The 20,788-nt window shown below is 30.4% G+C and overlaps 3 protein-coding genes across 3 annotated transcripts; all 3 read right to left on the bottom strand.

Moving 5' to 3' along the window:
- Positions 1-2,561: 2,561 nt before the first annotated feature.
- Positions 2,562-8,265, bottom strand: LOC107169328 (uncharacterized). Its single transcript, XM_015519049.2, has 2 exons — positions 7,566-8,265; positions 2,562-4,558 (listed from the first exon to the last, which is right to left on the bottom strand). Exon 2 carries the CDS (start codon positions 4,553-4,555, stop codon positions 3,788-3,790), a length of 768 nt encoding a protein of 255 aa, XP_015374535.1. The 5' UTR covers positions 4,556-4,558; positions 7,566-8,265; the 3' UTR covers positions 2,562-3,787.
- A 4,822-nt stretch (positions 8,266-13,087) lies between these two features.
- LOC107169330 (uncharacterized) lies at positions 13,088-14,107 on the bottom strand. Its single transcript, XM_015519052.2, has 2 exons — positions 13,999-14,107; positions 13,088-13,657 (listed from the first exon to the last, which is right to left on the bottom strand). The coding sequence occupies exons 1-2, from the start codon at positions 14,008-14,010 to the stop codon at positions 13,316-13,318; spliced, it is 354 nt and encodes a 117-aa protein (XP_015374538.2). The 5' UTR covers positions 14,011-14,107; the 3' UTR covers positions 13,088-13,315.
- Positions 14,108-19,827: 5,720 nt separating this feature from the next.
- Positions 19,828-20,502, bottom strand: LOC149058008 (52 kDa repressor of the inhibitor of the protein kinase-like). The gene has a single exon (XM_089218278.1). The coding sequence runs from the start codon at positions 20,500-20,502 to the stop codon at positions 19,828-19,830; it is 675 nt and encodes a 224-aa protein (XP_089074404.1).
- Between the last annotated feature and the right edge of the window lie 286 nt (positions 20,503-20,788).

The following is a 20,788-nucleotide window of genomic DNA, read 5'->3' as shown; positions in this document are numbered from 1 at the left end:
CACACACGCGAACGTTACCTATACTATAACGCCCAAATCGTTTGTATGTGCTATTAATATGTATACCTGCCTTACCAGTAACCATGTGTAATGTAACTATGATATATGTATAGGTAATAGGTATACCTACGCGTGTATCGCAATTTTTTTTTTCTGTTAAACATTTTAATATATTCCTTCAGCTGTTCCGTGCACGCGGTAAAAACCACGGTTACCTATACCGGTCACGATCCTTTGCGCGTCGGCCGCGTTCAATCGCCACAAATATATATCATCAACGCGCGTGCGCGCACGCACACACACGAGTATAATGGTATACCTATTATGATAATCGCATATAATCCGGTGGCCAGTGGCCACTGGCCGCGCGCCTCACACAAATGCACTATATTATGTACCTACGATATTCGTAACGGATACGCCCGCAGAGATCCGTCGCGGATTACAGACGTGTCGGACGTGTACCGAGTTAATTGGCCGGCGGACGGCTACATCACACCTGTTATGTCGGTAAACGCTCAAGCGGACACGAACGACTTACTATAATAAAGTCGACACGTCGCGCGAGTTACTCTACGCTGGCGATATTATGTGCGTAAGACACGCAAAAATTATACAAACACGCGGAAAAAAAAACGGAAACAATAGAAATCGGCGCGACGGCCGACGCTATTATTATTGTCGTTGTTGTTGTACTATTACGGCGGCGGGAATATAATAAGAATAATGTTATTTTAAATTATAATGTTATACGGTGCAGTGCAGAGCCGTCACGGAAACCACGCGACCGGTCACGACGCGTGGCCACTGGCCGACACGTACTTCTATACGTTACACATTTTACCCGTGTAAAAATGTCGTACGAAACGGACCAACTTTTTTTTTTTTGCAAACCAGTTTAAGCGAATAGTCGTCACTCTTCATGTAGACTTGCTAATCGCAAAACATTTCGTCAAGCCTTGTAGATATTTTTTATGGATCGTATACAAATATTACCCACTACACAAAAAATACTATAAATAATATAATAATGTGTATTAAACGGAACTGCAGTAATTATGTGTAAATAGTAGGCGGTACTGTGGTTTGAAATTAATTTCAAAATTGTTCGTATATAATGATTTTCCATTACTGACAAAATATGTAACGAAAACCCAAACAGAGTTATATCGCAACCAGCAAATGAAATGTACCTAATGTAGGTAAATGATATATAAATGATTCCATATAACCTTGAAATAGATGGGTGAATGTAAGTTTCATTATTTATAAATTATTATATTTAAAATAAAAATCAATCAGGCGAGTCTAAAAAATGTGGTGAATAAATGGTAAGATAAATACATTTACATCACGAATTTTATACTGACTCAAGGGGGGGTTTGACCCCCCCCCCCCCATTACCTCACTAACCGATAAACTCTTGTGCGTTCTTGCGTATACATAATATAATTCACAGGAGCAATTTTCTAAAAAAAATTTTTAGTTCAGTCTGACTAAATGCTTGTACTATAAAATCGAATCACATATATTTATTAAAATATTAATGTATTAAACCACTATTGAATATTTTGTAACGAAATGAACGAAACATCAAATAAGCAACTATCAAGACTTGAATTATCAACAACAGTTTATCGTATCGTATTTGCTGTATAACGTGTTGTACGGCGAAACGTATAGGCAATATAGATACATTATTATAATTATTTCAAAAATATTTAAGCAACATTTAAAAATGTTCGATATCTTAGTTATAAAAATTAAAATACTCTTATGCAAACAAATTGATGTCAGACATTTCAATAAGTATGCAAAACTCAATTCCATGTGCCAGGAATCAACTCATAAAGATTATAAAAATTAATTAGGTTTGACTGGCCGAAAAAAAGTTTTTTATATTGTGCTTGAGTAGGTACCATTTTCTTTAAATGAATGTTATAAATTCTGTCAGTTTTTGATTTTGAATGTTTTATATGCCCAAACTAGTGATTGGTGATATGGAATAAAAAGGAAATTGGGGAAAAATGATTTTACAACTTCAGTGAGGCTTACATCAAAGAATGTTTGTACTATCGTATAAATACCAGCTAACATCCAAATATTAGTTTTGGAGCAATAAAACCACAAAAAAAAGGTTTTTGTTGGAGAAAAAATGTAATGCTGATTACAGTTTTAAAATTTTTTCTGATTATGTAAACATGAAATTTTTTAATTATTCCCCACATTTAATACTATTCTTGATACAAAAATTAAACAATTATTTTGAATATGTATTCATGTTTAAATAAAACTGAAATGATTAATTGGTTTATATTTTAAATCTTGTTTTCTTTTGGGATGCCTTTGATTGTACTATAAGAAATTAAAATGAAAGAACAATTAAAAATTTAGATGATATTCCTGATAGTTAAGTACAAAAACTTATTTTGTCTGTTCTATAATAGTTGCAGTGCCATTCTTAATAAAATTTAAAAAAAAAACATAAAATTGTAAAACCAATACACTTTTCATTCAGCTTGAATTTGAAATGATAAAAATAAATATCTAAAAAAGTAGTATTTTAAGTGATAGGTACATTTTTAATTGACAACTAAATAGTTTAATCAAAAATGGTCATAAATATTAAATACTTATTACACATAGAGTAAATTTTATTTACAATAAAATGGAATATATTTATTTTAGATCTTAGATTTTGAGAAAATATATTATTACAATGATGTCAAAAAAAAAAAAAATAAAATAAAAATAAATTATACAATATTACAATCCATTAAAAACAAAACATTTGTGGCATATTTTACTAATATCAGAACACCGATTATGGTAAACTTACTCCAATATTTTATGCAACATTGCATATCACTTTGATTTTACTACAATAATATAATAAAAATATTAACCTTTAAAACTACAACGAGTTCAATATTTTTACAGTTATGTTCTATCTAAAATAATGCGTACCAAGATCAGTTATTACTAAATGATTTGATGTACGCAGTGGATAACTTAATTACAATATATACAATACGTCTTAGATCATATAGAAGTATTATAAAATCCTAAGCAGTAAGCACGTCATGTTAGTTATAACTAATGCAGTTCATTTTGGCCTTGTGATCATTCATTAAAGACAGTATATTTTTCTTGTTATGAATATCAAGCCACACAATTATATCAAAATAATGTAGCAGATTTGAAATATTATCAGAAACATGGTAGTTAATTATTAATATAGTATTAATATTTATTAACAACAATACTATTTGAAAAAAATTGAGAAAATTAAAAAGTAGATATAAATAATAAATTTGTATTTATATTGAATACATTTTATTCAAATAAGGTACATTAGCACATAATATTGTCACCGACAATTAGCTCTAACACATAGCGTAATCCAAAGGCCAATATGAACTGTGATGGTTACACTTAAGGTTATATACACCCAGTGTAGAATGTAGGTTACAAAGTAGGTATTTAATATAATTTTATAACTACAAGTTATTAAAAATGCATTCATGTCTTATAACTCTAACTCAAAAAAATAAAATATCAATAGTATTAAATTGTGTAAGCAAATAGTTCCAATAATAAAAAAAAAGTGTAAAAATAATATAATATATTGATTTTAACAATATTGTTATCATAGATTATTTGCACTAGCAAATTATTTTAAATTAATTAATAAATATAAACATATATTTAAGCATCAAAAATTATTTTTATTAAATGTTAGAAACTTATATTATAGACAATTTATTGTTTTGTTTTGAACAGTCAATTAATAAATATTACTGTTTAAATTAAAGGATTTTTTGTAAGTCGACATCATACAATTAGCACTGTCCTCTAACATCCTTGGGTCCTCCTGAATTCTTGTATGACTTACAAGCTGACCATTTTGGGGAAAACATTTTTTACATGGATCACAAAATGGCTTTTTCTCTGCATGGACTCTCATGTGTTTGATTAATGAACCGTTAACAGGAAATGATTTTAGACATACTTCACACGAAAATGATTTCTCTCCCGTATGTGACTTCATGTGAGTAATTAGTTGCTGGTTTAGAGTAAATGATTTTAGACAAACCTCACACGAAAATGGTTTTTCTCCAGTGTGAGACCTCATGTGTACTTTCAAATTGCCATTTGTGGAGAAACATTTTAGACATACTTCACAAGAAAATGGCTTCTCTCCGGTATGAGACCTTTTGTGAGTTATTAGTTGCTGATTTAGAGTAAACGTTTTTAAGCAGACATCACATGAAAATGGTTTCTCCCCTGTATGAGACCTCATGTGTATTTTTAAATTGCCATTTGTAGAGAAAGGTTTTAAGCAAACCTCACATGAAAAAGGCTTCTCTCCAGTGTGAGACCTCATGTGAGTAATTAGTTGCTGGTTTAGAGTAAATGATTTTGAGCAGACCTCACATGTATATGGTTTCTCTCCCGTTCGAGAACTCATGTGTACATTTAAATTTGACATTAACCATGAAAAATTTAAATGGGCCTTACATGGAAATGGCTTCTTTCCAGTTTGAGACCTCATGCACTGTAAAAAAAAAAAAATACTATAATTATAATGACAAATTTAACATGTATCTAAGATATTAACACATTTTTACATTTTTACACTTTCAATATTTTACTGGGAATAAAACAAATATACTGATACATTTATTTTTGTAAGGTGGATAAACTGCAATCAATAAATATGCGCAACCAATCTACACATATTTTTAAATTCTTTAAATTTCAGTTTTATATCAAATATTTGACTTGGTATACACAACAACATATACCTTATGTTTCTTTATAAAAACTATTAAGTAAACAATAGACAATTACTGCCCTCGTTACTACCAAAGTATGTTATCTTTTTTTATTATAGTTATTTAGGTATATTAAGTTAAGAAGTTCATGATATGATCTTTTTGCTTCCATAAATATTATTATATTTGCTGTAGATACCCATATTTTTTATTATTTGTTTGTTTATTTAACCATTAAATAGGTAGGTGCTATAATTTAAATTTTGAAAATATAAGTTGAATTCAACATTAAGAACATTTCTATACATAGATTTTTTTAAATAGTTAACTCAACCTAAAGTTCATCAAATGTCAATTTTTAGTTGCATTAATAGTTAGTGACACAAATAATAATCATTAAATACTGAATAGATAATTTTTAAAAATCAATAACCATACAATAACTTGTAATATGCATGAGTGCCTCGATGAGTACCTACATAGAAACATTTAAAATAAAAATATTTTTAAAAAAATCATTAGAATCTACCTAAATAAACAGGTAAAAAAGATTTGATTATGAGTTACTTTAGATTTGTTTTGCCACTTAATAGGTACCCAGATGCCCAAATTTATTTAATTTAATTGGAAGATTAATTATTCAAAAGTATATTAACAAAAATTAATTTAAGTATATACATAAAAAACAAGTAACAAACAGTAGATTGAATAAAAAGGTATTGGTTTGCAGCAATTCAAAATGTATCAGTAATAAAGATGGAGTGATAAAATCAATTATTATTGAAATAATGTTTATTATCTGGGACCTAAATTTTAGGTGTTTAGAAATTACCTCGGAAATTACTATGGATAGGTTTGGTTAACTTCAATTATATATGAATAACTAGGTACCTACACTAAGGGCTGTTCTACAATGTCTGGTTAAAGTCAACAGACACTTAACCGACAGAATTCTGCTTTTAAAAATCCCACTAACCATCAGTTAACACTTAAATCGGACATTGTAAGAACCGGTCTACGTTATTAAGTGTTTATTGAAATCAAATTGGTAAAAAGTAATTAGTTTTTACCTCGGTTAGAGCAGATCAAGACAAGAACAATTTGAGAAGTTTTACAAGAGCAAAATATTAATAATCATGATAATTTTTGTTAATCAAGATCATCATCCAATAATATCGATAATCATCTAATAATTTTGACAGTTGGTAATCTGGTTCACACAATTATTAATATTGGTTTACGTTTAGGTCATTATTCCTAAAAAATAGGGTATAATATAGGCACCTACTCCAAGTAATAATCATAGCCAAGTACTTGGTGGATTTTACCTATTAAGCATACAAATTTTATGATAAATGAAAATCAATGTTGTATTAGGAATTAATAATTTGAATGATAAATTACTTTAGTTATCACCAAAAAATTGAATAAATATTAATTTAATGTTTAAAATAAGATATATTTTATTTTTATTACCTACTTATTGATATATTATTATTCATACCTACTGACATAACTACATTGTTTTATATATTATCTTAAATTATATTTTGATATTTGTTTAATGGGATAATGCAAAAGTTTTAATTTATTATAATAATTAACAAATATTTAGATTTGATTGAGTACATTATAATATATTTTTATATGGATAGATACACTAATACAGTATTAGATACAACCTTATGTTATATTAGTTACACCTAACCTATAATTTTTAAATACTTGATAATTAGAATATTTAACACAAAAATGTTGTACTTACTAAAGTATATTTGATACTTAAACTGTAGAACAATATTCCAAAACATTTTATATATATGCCTATCTATATAATTTGTTTATTAAAATTCTGATTGTTAAATATTAAAAAAAAAAAATCATGACCCACTAAGAATTTATTAGTGACCCAGTTTTAGGCCATGAGTCGTGACCCACTATTAGTGAACTTCTGGGGTTAGTACCTATGTTATATTATTTGAATATTCATATAAAATGTATAATTATTATATATTATCATAAAATTGTATCTAAAATATTACTTACTATAGTATAGGTAGTGTATGTATATTATAGTTAAGTGTGTCTATAATTATTCAGGAAGGAAATATGTAGATGGGTCACCACTAACTATAAGGATTATTTTTAATCACATAATTTAAATTGATCATATGGGTACACCAATACAACCAATACACCAATCTATTTAAATAATTTTTAATTATTTATGGAGAAATAAAAAATTTAGTTTCTTAACTAAATACACTAAACCAGTTAGCTTAATATATATATATAAGGCACAAGTAGTTGAACCAAAAATCAAAAATAAGTAGATAGTACCGAGATATTCACAGGGAAAAAACTACGAATTATTTGTTTTAAGATAAAACTAAAAACCATAAGACAAAATATATAGGGAGTAATTTCTGTAATGCCGACACGCAGTTCACGTTACTGTGATTGCTGATACATGACATAGACAGATTACTAGAACCCCAAGAACTGGGCACCTACAACCTGAAAATGAAAATAAAGAGCCTAAATCTATACAACCAATCCATGCACGGCCAGAACCCACATAGATTAACACTGCTCAATCGCTTAACACCACTAGAGTTAAGGCAAGTGCATGCAAACTATGTAACATGGCCAAACATTCCCATCAAATTTTGACGTTGATTATGATATTTTTAAACCTAGATCGTAGGGTACGTGTCTACGTCAATATCACTACGACAATTAATTACAGAACTATAGCGTTGAAGTACAATACAAATAGTGTCTAACCGTATTTCGTGAGGATTTCGGTTCTTGCACCGGATGTCAGCCACTTGTTGTGTCCGTGTCCCCAACGACTGCAGTTGTTGTACACTGCCAACGATCGTCGCGGCAACGACGCTGTTCGCGGCGGCCCCAACGACGGACGTCACCGATGAAGAAACCGCTGACGATGTGAACCACTTTGTAAAGCACGACGACGACGATCGGATCCGACGAAACGACGGAGCGTGCGAGCGCGACGGCTATCCGGCGATGGGGAAACCAAAATTTGATGAACGGACGCGGCGACAACGATATCCGACAATAACAACACTGGGGCTTTGTGGCTTTGTGCATAGACAACAACAACACCGTCTACACCACCGCGACACAACCGTAATGGACACGACAGACAATGATAACCGTTATCGAGGAACTTAAACCATGTGATCCGCAACTACTCGTACAACGATAATAATAATAGTAATAATAATAATAATAATAATAATGTTAATAGTGCACTATATTAATAATAATAATAATAATAGTAATAATAACACCGCGGATTACGGGAGACGATATCGGAAAACATCAATCGGAATGATTAATAATAATATCATTATTACTATTATTAATCGATGGCTGGGCGACTGTGGCGCGGCGAGGAAGACGTGTCGTTCGATAGGTACCGCGTCGTGACGTCGTGAGCAGAACATCGCCGCGATTCCGGTTGGGCGCGATGGCGTCGCCGTGGCGGCGGTCCGTGACGTGTTACGCGTCCGTCCGCTATCATCCGCCTATCGTGGGACGAGTAGAGCAATAACAATATCAGTTTCTCGTGCAGTGTGTACGTTGCTGCACTTGGGAGAAAAAATAAACGATCCGTGCAGCCCGGCTTGATGGACGATGGACGTCATAACTCATAGTTTGAATGTTTGAAATTGTGTTACACAGTTGCACACAATAAGCAACTCTTTTTACTTAATTCCGAGCTGACTGCTGTTACTACCACTATAGCTGTGGAGTGCCGAGGCGATTATTATAGCAAGTCAGTTGTCTCGGACTCGGGGGACATGGCCTGGGCAGCCCGAACCCTCAGAGATTATTCGGACGACTGTGAACACCATGCTCTCGACGACGTAGCTTGTGTAAATAGTATAGACGGATATGGGTTTGATAATATTACCGTAGAAAACGATTTCCGGTCCGTTTAAATGTATCAACATGAATCATATTAATAATTGCATTTGAATTTAGTCCATAACAGAGTAATATTGTAAACGCATATGTGTATGAACACAATCCATTTCGTAGCTCTTTATGCTGTCCGTATAAAAATGAAACATTGAAACTTTGAAACGATATAGCATCCAGTCTTTATTTTATAATTTTTTTTATAATAGTTCCATGCACTATCGGATTTATCGATAGTTTTCCCGATAGCGTTGTTTTCAATGTTCTTTCGTGATACCTAATTTTGCAACACTGTATACCTCGTCAATGACGCATTTTTATGTTTTGTTTTTCTGGGTGGGGGCGACAAGTAGACAACTTACTTTTTGTCCATAGTCTATAGGTAGCTTTGTTTGCCTCATTGATCATTCCGAATAATTGAATATTGAAATTTGGTGAATGTGAGTCACCAGAGTTCACCACTCGCCACTCGTCCTGGCTTATGTGACACGAGTACACGAAACACGAAGCGCGTCGGAAAAGTGGACTACTGTCGGCAATCGGCATGGGTGGGTGTTCCGTCGTGCGGTGAAACAGCCTAGAAATTCTTTGATCCAAACCAGTGTAAATCCCACATTATCCCGCTCCGGGATAATGGACCATTACCGTGTCAATAATGATATGGGGCAAACATCACGGTGCGTTTTTTCACACCGGTCTGACCGAGCGAGTTTCTAGACTTCGAGAGTATAATTATTGCATTGAAACGACGTCGCTGCAGCAGCAGCCACCTTTAGCAACCGTGCAACATGTAAACAAATACGAATTAATTTTACGTATCGGCATGTTCAGTATTTTGCTAATTTAACCATTTAACGAAATAAACTAAATCGTTATTTTTCGTTTGAATATTCAATTTTGTCGACAATTTTAAATTCAATCGCTCAAAAAATATATGTGGCTTCTCTACGCTTAACTTTTTTTTTAAATTTCTATTTTATTGACTAACTTAGAATTCTGTTTAAACTCATTTTTCCTCAATTTTCTTTTTATTGATAGGCAATCCGGATTATTTTGAAAAGTTGAAAAATAAAATAAAATATCAAAATAAAAATCACCAAATAGGTATTTTGTTTTTAATTACATATATTTCATAACTCATATTCTATTGCAGTTCATTTATTATTTGGGATTCTACCTTTAAGTCCGGTAAAAAAAGTGCAATGTATTTATTTTAAAGTAACGACCAATCTGATCAAAAAACTATAACCAATGTCATATTTTTATTTTCATTGTAGGTACTTATATTGATTTGAGTTGAAAAATGTGTACCTATAAATAAATATATAAGTATAATAAATAAACCAGACTTATAACTATTTTTTTTTTTTTATAGCATTAATGTTTTCTTATTAATTACTATAAACTAAATAAAAATTACTTATGTGTCTATATCTATAAGTAAAATATGTTATTGCTTATTACTGGATAGTGGATAGTAATATAGATACAATCAATCGCCTATCAAAATATATTTAGATGCAGTTTTTGCTGCATATGCTGCCCCTTTAAGAACAGCTCACACCTATTATAACGCTAATAACTTACATATTATTATATATTATTGTGAAAAGTGAACTGAACAATATCTAAACTATACAATATTGATTTACATGAATTATAAGATTTTATAATGTTTTAAATTAAAAATGTTAAAATTATGAAATAGTTTAGGATAGAGTTGGTAATAACTAATAATATATGTATTTGGTGTGGTAGTCCTTTTCCTTTTAAACATTTCAGCCTTGTGATAATGAAGCAGTCAAATTGGAATGCGATCAAAACGTTTATGAACATGTTTTAGATCACTAGGGAGCATCAGGAAAGGGCTTGATAAAATAGTTAAATTTTCATATTGTGCGCGAATACTAAATATACAAGGGGCAATTATGTTAAGAAAATTTTTTTAAGACAATTTATATTTAATAGAAAGTAAAGATACATCGATTGCTAAGTGAAAACATGGCGTCTGATGGAATTGCAATTTGCATTATTGCAAGGTACCTAATTATCGTAATAATACTTATAAATATAGCAGTATAAATTATAGCTAGGTATAGTGACATAGTGTTATATCTTAAAACTACACCACAAAATATACCGACAATAAGTTAATAAGTTATAAATATAGTGGTTTAACTACTTTTATTCCTATATAAGTTAAAATAAAAATGTTTAAATTATTTCATCTCTTTTCAGTTATTACCAAATGCGTGGCTTACACTGCATAGGCGTGTGCAAATTTATTTCACAGGGTATGTCGGTGTTTTTAAATATATCTTCTCAGTTCTCAGTACAAGAAAAAACTCCCCAAAACCTATATCAATATAAAATAACTCGTCTCATAATGATGCAAAGACGAATCTAATTAAAATATAACAATGAAATCGAATTAATATATTTTGATTTCTTCTCGACGCCCAATATATTTTCATAAGAAAAAAAAATATATCAAAATATTCAAATTCTAATAAGGTACTATGAGTCTATGAACTATATCTTAGTAGTTAATGATTCTTATCAAAAAATATACAAATAAAAACTTCATATGAAAACTCTGCCATATGCCATATGGCATCTTTGAAATATCAAATTTAAAATGTATATTATATCCATTGTTATTATAAAAGTACCTATAAATAAAAAATGATGATAAAATAATTTGAATTTTAACTGAAGTTTTTTTTTTAATTTCACGAAATATAGTATTGTGTGAATAGTAATTCTATTTATAGTATAAGGTAATATTATTTTAATTGCTATAGTTATAACAGTAAACATTTCTATAAACTATTAAATCTTTTATCACGTTTAATAATATGGTAATGCTCATCTAATCTTGTATGTAAAATAAAGTACGCTATGTACGCTCATTGCTCAATATTGTATATTTGTATCTCGTTATGATTTTCGGTGTATCCGAATTGATTTCCAAACGTCCGAATTGGTTTCCGGGTTGTTATAAACTTATAAATTGGTTCCCGGAAAAAAGCATTTTCAATTTTCCTTCTTATTTTATACAGACTTAGGACTGTCTACATATTATGTAGGTATGGTTAAAAATTGTGGCTTTTGTCATGAATGTAAAAAAATGTAAAAAATAACAATAAGTAGGAAATATAATAATAATAGGTACATTTTTTCGATTCGTCAATTTTTCTTAGAATAAAAATAAAAAATCCAAATTTATAACCTTCTAATACAATAAGATTTTTTATATTTTTCACTGTACATGAATTCCATATTTGATACTTGAACGGAAACGAAAATTCAAATTGAATCACTATACGTACACGTACACTACAACAGAAGACGAGTATAACTAACGAGTAGATATCGACTAGATATCCGACATCCGTCCTTATCAATATAATACAACAACGATTAGTTCACGACACAGTTCTTATCTAAATCATTATTTGGTACCTACATTTTGTACTTATACTGTTGGCAAATATGTTATAATAATATTATTAGATCATTCGTATTTCGATTTTTTTGTAAGTGTTTATCGCAATTCGCAGTGCAATAACGGTATCTCTATAAATCTATAGCTGTCCTTATTACAGCGTCGTCGCGTGAACCCGGCAAATCGGACATTTGCCGGGGCCTCGCGGTTTTCATTTTTTTTTTTTTTTGGGGGGGGGCTCTCTCTTTTAACCATATTTTTCGTAAGCTATATAATAGTATAATATGTTTAAAATCTAATATAAAAATTTATATTAAACAATATTTGTTATAATAATAATATTGATAATATTATGATATTTAATTGTAATAAAATCAATAATATTAGTTACTAAACAGTGTAAGCTAAAAATATTTATAATAGTTTTTAGAAATTAATTCTTAAATATTTAATTCGCACGTAAAAATAAAAGTATAAAATTTAATTTGAATTGATTAGTAAACAATTTATTAAACGTCTGATGATTGTGGTCAGTTTTAAAGATTATGCCAGGGCCTCGCAAAACCTAACGACGGCGCTGCCTGTCGATTTAACTATCTGTCTATATGTACGCGTATCGTATAATAGTATATAAGGTCATATTACGGTCGTACAGTGTAACATGCAACTATTATATGTACTTATAGCATTCAATTCGGATGTGTTCCACTTACCTAGAATATCGGGAACCAATTCGGATGTGTGTTTCGTGGAATGTCGGGAACTAATTCGGATGTCAATTTCAGGTATGGGAACCAATTCGGAAGCAGCCATGATTTTTACACGGGTATCTAATCCACTTGGATCATCAATATTACATAATATTATATTAGTTTATGAATAGGAAACAATAAGTAGCCACAACGAATTATTCGATAAATTAATTTAATTTGAATTCACATTTTGAAAAAAAGTAGGTACAATAACAGATTTCTAATACTTAAAAAAGTATTTTTTCATTTTTTTATAGTTTTATAAATAATTATCATACAGGTTATTTTTATATATTTAATAATAATAAATAGGTACTCTTATCAAAGTCAATTAAACGTTTTAATATAGGTATATAGATTCGGTGGCTGGACTGACGGTTCATTCATGGGTAGTAAGCAGCTGTGTATGGGGAAGCCAAGGTCTTGGCCACGTACGGGTAGGTCGAGTAAGCAGAGACGTACCGCGAAGCTACTGCAGCATATGGCGCGGCGACGTAAGGGCTGGCTGCGTATCGTGCGGCCACGTAAGGTGACGCGGCCACGTAAGGCGATGCGGCTACGTAAGGCGAGGCGGCGGCGTATGTTGCGGCCACATATGGTGAGGTTGCCAGCGGGACGATCACCGTCCGTTTGTTCCGGTTGGTGTTTGATTGAGCCGATGATGGCGACGTCTTAGTTTCGGCGGCGACTAGGCACACGACCATGGCGAGCAGAGCGAATGATGCCTGCAGGAATATAATAAACGTATAATATTAATAATGATAATATGATAACGATTCGAAAATTATGTTAAACAATTGTCTTATATTATACATAAAATATAATCGCGGAATACGTTTCAAATAAAATTAAAATGGTACCGAATAAATCAAGATATCAAGATGATCTTAAAAAAATTCACATGATGGAAATCAGTCTACACATTGTCAATACTCTGCAGCGCGTACCGCAGTTGAGGTATATTATAAAATAATATATATTATTAACTACCTATAGGTGTGATGTCGACTGTCGTAGAATTCGTGTTGATGACTTAGATTTAAAAAAGATATGATTTTAGACTTACTTGAAATTGCATGGTGATTTCGTTGGTAAGTTAGTTTTTGAGTGTCTGGTGAATATAATGCAGAATGTGCAGATGTATGATTGAAGACGGACGAAAGACTGATACTAACCACTGATCGGAACGTCCGTTTTATACTGTCCATTTGGCCTAGAGACGCTCAATTACCATTTTGCACTCAATATTCATATCCAATTACAAAACGAACATCGGTGCCAAAATATTAAAAACGATAATCATATAGTGTTACATACTATAATTGAAATTATATATTTTAAAACTGTCACTCTCGTTTACAACAATGCGTTCTACGTTAGTAGCATATTGGCCGACTGCACTGTTACGAAATGTCACTCTAGAAGTAGCTACCTAGTAGGTACCTACCTCTTCAGCGGGCTTAGTAATTTAATACACATGATTTGTTTTTTGTTTTTAGACTGAAAAATAGTTTTATCGGACTATTTTACATTGTTATTATTCGACGTTGTATTAGTTCTTATGATTTAGTTTATCTATGCAATCATAGTTATAATATGTATTTATTAACATGTTGTAAATCAGATATCAATATTATTAAATATTAGGTACACCTACTCTTGTTATTTGTTACCACAATTTGCATCATACAAATATTAAGAAATCGGCAACACAGAATTATTTTCATCGTTGTGTTTATCTGACAATATAGACAAGGATTTTGTAAATGAAGGTCTGAGTTTTACATTTTAAAAGATTAAAACTATAAAAATAATATCCTAAATTACCACTAGTTTTATTTAATAAATTGTATTTTAAAACACGGTTATTATATATGTAGCTATAAAGTACATAATATGGTACAATACTAATTCATGAGGCGTAAAACACTCATTATTATAAAAACTATTTACTTTTTTCAAAATTTTAGATACATGCTGTTCTAAAACTATATAAATTTTTAATATTTTTAATCCTTATATTTATTAGGTAAACCACTATCAACTGTTAATTTTTAAATGGTAACCTATATTAAAAATATCATTAATTAATGAGGCTATTTTTTTAATACATTTTCACGTTTAAATTTTCATTTTTCGTTTAACCGTTGACGAGATATAGTCTCCCAAAGTTGGATGGTTTTGGGGTGGTGTTTGTCCTGTGTAAATATGTTTTCCTTTTTTGGGGCAAAACTTAGGCTTAACTATCGTACTTACTGAATTTATTTGAAAAGTGTATTATGTTTTATGCTAGAGTACAAAAATCCCAATTTGCTGCGGCCGCGGTACTGACATGGTATAACATATTTATGTATACAAACACCACCCCAAAACCATCCAACTTTGGGAGATTGGGAATTACCCGTTTCCGCCAAAATTTGAAATGACCGATTCCGCCATCGCCCGTTTCCGCCAATTTAAAAAAAGGTTCGATTCCCGTTTCCGCCAATTTACCTGCTATTCACTTATTCATAATTAATATACACAACATTTTGTCATAGTTTTAATAAATATAATAATAAAGTAAAAATCACTTATTGATAATTAATATACACAATTTTTTGTCATAGTTTTAATAAATATAATATTTTGATATTTTGTCAAACCTAATTTTAAGAAATACAGTAATAGCAGGTAAATTGGCGGAAACGGGAATCGAACCTTTTTTTAAATTGGCGGAAACGGGCGATGGCGGAATCGGTCATTTCAAATTTTGGCGGAAACGGTACATGCCCGGGAGATTATATCTCGTCAACGGTTAAACGAAAAATGAAAATTTAAACGTGAAAATTTATTAAAAAAATAGCCTTATTAATTTATAATATTTTTAATATAGGTTGCCATTTAAAAACAAAAGTTGATAGTGATTTACCTAATAAATATAAGGGTGAAAAATACTAAAAATGTATATACCTAGTTTTAGAACAGCATAGATCTAAAATGTTGAAGAAAAAAAGTAAATAGTTTTTATAAATAATGAGTGTTTTAAGCCTCATGAATCACCCTGTATATTAGTTATATCTTATATAGCGACATAACTAAAGAATTAAATGCACTCGATTATGAAACGAAGAAATAAATAATGACAGTAAATTGTGGGTTAACAGCGGACACTCGTTTTACTTCAAAAATTTCAACACACAGTTAAATAAGTCTTATGCTCTTCTATAGTGTAACAAATTACAATTAAAAGCTTTTCATATTTTTTTTTTTTAATTTTAAACATATTAAGATTAATTATGATAAAAATCTACATTAGAAAAATTAGAATTATAAATAGAAACTTGTGTGCAATATGATATGATTGTGAATGTTTTGTATTCGTTAAGTCATAGGACACATTGAGACATAATTAAACGTTATTGTTTTTAATTTAACTTTTTTAAACTTGATAATGCCTTAGAAATTATAAAATTTCAGTGATCAATAATGTAATGAAACAATTTATCAAACCTGCAAAGTGCCATGTAATTATTTATTTTAGTCGAAGTCATACGATTAATAATTTTTATGCATATCGTATATAACGTGCACCGAACAGCATCGTGCAGCAGCGCAGTCATATTATATAGGTACCTACTATAATCGTTGAAATCGAATATTATTGTAACGTATATTCCTCTCGTGCGGTGCGTATTTGTATACCTATACATAGGTTACCTACGGTTTCTCATCCGCTACGCACAAATCATATAAATCCGTACGAATCGCGAATACCGCTATATTATAATACTAAATGTATATTATTCTTATCATAAATCGTATAATCATAATATGTATTGTATGTATGACGCTATTATAATATAGCCATATAGGTAGGTAAGTAGGTGCTCACATTACCCTCGGCCACGTCCAAATGCAAGAGGCATCTTGCGTAACGGCCACGATCGTTGTTGACCTTTATTTATAGCCTTTTTGCGATTCGGCATGCATTTAAACTATATGTATTTTATATAATACGATATAGATACTAATATTGAAACACATATATATATAGGTAGGCATATAATATATACATATATATATATATATATACATGTTATTACATCGTATGATGACGAAATAAACGTATTATTTGTATATAATATAACATAATATTATGTACTCACTATACGTATAAACTACACATATTATAGCTATATGTGTATATAATATAGTATACATGCATATAGATACAAATAATAATTCACCGCTTGTCCACCCGCCCACCATACCGGGGTGGACCGCCGCTGCTGTCGTCTCTGCACCATTTTCGTTACACCGTTATTCCCACGTATTTATGCAGCGAAGTCATTTTTATTAAAGGGCTGCACGAGTAAGCATTGTGAATAAAGATGTGCGAATTGCAAAAAAGTTGGAAAAAAATACACCTCGCAGACGTATGCCCACATGGCATACGGTATACCTGCGTGCCGGCATTATACTATACGATCGAGCGATTGCCCGAAAATAAAAAAAACCTTAACCCCTCGTCAAACAAATACATGCGCATATTTAGTCTCTGGCAGCGTTTTTAAGAAGTATATCGCCCCTCGACGTACACATGCATTACCCATTATTATATTTCCAGTCCGTATTATTATTATTATTATTATTATATATACGTAGGCCATAGGCGTTTACTATAAAAATACTCGTATACATAATATTATATTAATATTACGCATCAGGAAATAATAATAACATAATATTGCAAAGTATTATCACTCGAATAAATGTTAAACGGATATCATTAAAATTATTATAAACATTAAATAACATTAACTAAACAATTAACATATTAATATAGATAATTGTTTACAAAAAAATAATATTTTTCGTGCATATTATAAATATAGTTTTTTAGTTGCTACTATGAATATTTTTCCTCAGCAAGGAAAATTGAGAAATCAAAAATATATTTTTGGGTATACAGGGTGATTTTTTAATCATGAACCACTCATTATTTCAAAAAGTATCAATGTTTTTTAAAATATTTTTTTACAAAGTTTCATATTGTTAAAAAAACAACGATTTTATGAAAAAATTATATTTTTTAATATTTTTTATCCTTATAATTTTTTAAGTTTTTTACTTTTTTGAATGGCAACCTACAGTTTTAATTTCATATTCCAAAGCAGAATATTTTTCTAAGTATTTTGATACGTAAAAATCGAATTTTGGACGAGTAGTTCATGAGTTATAAGTATTTAAAGTTTAGACAAGCGGAGTAGTGGACAAACATTTTGCGGGGTAACCCCGTACCACTCCACTCCGCCAATCTAAACTTTAAATACTTATAACTCATAAACTACTCGTCCAAAATTCGACTTTTACGTATCAAAATACTTAGAAAAATATTCTGCTTTGGAATATGAAATTAAAACTCTAGGTTGCCATTCAAAAAAGTAAAAAACTTAAAAAATTATAAGGATAAAAAATATTAAAAAACATAATTTTTTTATAAAAACGTTGTTTTTTTAACAACATGAAACTTTGTAAAAAAATATTTTCAAAAACATTGATACTTTTTGAAATAATGAGTGGTTCATGATAAAAAAATCGCCCTGTAAGTACAGTAAGAAAATATCTATAGTAGAATGCTACATTTTTTTTAGTTCTAATGTATAAAATTTTTTTTGTTATTGTTGATTTGCGTCTCTATATGAAAATAATAACAAAGCGCCGTTACGAAAATCGGTCTCGCGAAAATCGGTTAAAAAAAAGATACACCCATCCCAAAAATATATCTATATCAGAATAATTTTAATGAATTAAAAATGAGCTTTAAACGCCGCTGTTATTATATGATATTATTTTATGTGTTAAATTTTATTTTTTTGCCATTAACCATAAATGATTTAAATCTGAAACGAGGTAAGTAAATAGGTACATACAACATTATGTCTACGAATAGGTAACTGGTAAATATCTGAGTCATCTAGCTCAGAAATGCATTGTGTTGATTAAACTATTACCGGCTGGCTAATAGGTACTTCAATATTTTGGACGTATATTGAACGTTATAGTAAAAACTAAAAACCAATGAGATTGTCGGCTGTGGCAAGGTTAGTTGTCAAATTTAACTTACGGAAATGAAACTGTCATAATTATATTTTAATGTATTTATTTATGAATTTCGATATAAAACGTGTCAATGAAAAAAAAACCCGATCATAACTCTACAGATATTTGCCCATAGAGCATGCTTAGGTTTGCTATATTATTATTAAACCGTTGTATGCCATAACGCATGGGTTCGGTCAAGGTCTGAACATATTAATATAAAACAGAAGAGAAGACAATACCTATATTATAATATGATCCGGAGCTAGCGTGATGCGAATCGATGATGTGACATTATATATATATTACCTATATGTATATATTATGTTTGTTATTAGTGTGTGTGTGGGTAATGTGTCGTATAATATAATATTATGCAGTATTACACGAGCATAGTTGTACATCCATCGAGGGCGTTCGTTCTGCAGTTGAATTGACACAAAATCACTTTTTCAAAATTTCACGATAAAAGACGTGAAAACAAAAAAGTTGGTGTTATTACTAGGGTTTAAAAGTAAAACAGTTTATTTAATCAGTACCTATATAGACAAGGGTGCGTTATTATATAGTGACTATATTATGTAGCTAAAGTTATATTTTAAACATGTAACCACACCTTTACGGCTATACGCTTATCCAGTAGCGCAACCAGAAATATCCCTTGGGGGGGGGGGTCCAAAATTTTATTACAACAGATATAAACATAAATAATTGTGTTAATAATAAATGTATTTTTTATTTGTGTTACCATATTAATAATAAAATGTATATACTTATAAAAAAAAATATAATGAAAATATATCAAATAAAATTATAAAATAAAGTCTAAACGACGCTTTAAATTCGATAAACGCTGTATTACTTCTTCGGACTTGACGTCAATATCATAGTGAATATTGAGAGCAGCTAGTCCATTCAATCTCGATTCGGACGTAGAGTTTCTTAAGTAAGTTTTAATGCGTTTGAGTGTAGAAAATGATCTTTCAGCTTCGCAAGATGTGACAGGAAGTGTGACCAGTATTTGCAAAAGCTTAAAAACATTTGGAAATAAATCTGAATTGCAACTATTCAATATGTTGATGGCATTTTTTGTTTTAATGTTACTATCATCTAGATAACGATTCCATAGTAAAATTTCTGACTTCACAAGATCAAAACTATCAATGTCATTACTGTAAAATTCAACAAGTTCTTTAAGTCTTTCTTCATTGAATGTTGAACTGTTCATTAACATTTGGAATCCACTAATAATGTTTTTATGATTTATAAAACGATCATTCAGTTGTTGAATGTACGAATCAAGAAAAGGAATAAATAAAGCTATTTTGAAATATTCTTCAGGATCATTTGTTGAAATATTTATGCGGTGTTTTTGGCGCTTAGCTAATCGAGGAATTTCAATTTTAATTTCAAAATCATTTAATCTTTCATTAAGATCATTATATAGTTTGTTAAATTCAAGACTAACATTTTCTCTTATGGACATTAATTGTTTTTTCACTAAACTTATATGTCATAACTGATAAGGTTTGTTATCAAAATTATTTAGTTGGCTAACAAAATTTATTATACTTACAATATATTATTATATTCCCAAATTAATAAAAAATGTTCCATTTTATAAATACTCAAGGGGGGGGGTCTGGACCCGGGGACCCCCCTTTGGTTGCGCCACTGCGCTTATCCAATGTTCAAAATCGTTTCCAAAAAATTGTGATCATTGCGGATGAATATTGTGCAACATGCACACACCTGCACACTATCTGGCGTCG

The sequence above is a fragment of the Diuraphis noxia genome, unplaced genomic scaffold (genome assembly GCF_037042655.1).
Source record: "Diuraphis noxia isolate RWA-SAM2 unplaced genomic scaffold, SU_Dnox_SAM2 contig0002, whole genome shotgun sequence".
Taxonomy (NCBI): Eukaryota; Metazoa; Arthropoda; class Insecta; order Hemiptera; family Aphididae; genus Diuraphis; species Diuraphis noxia.
The sequence above is the reverse complement of the archived record's forward strand: the minus strand, read 5'-3'. Positions and strand labels throughout refer to the sequence as shown.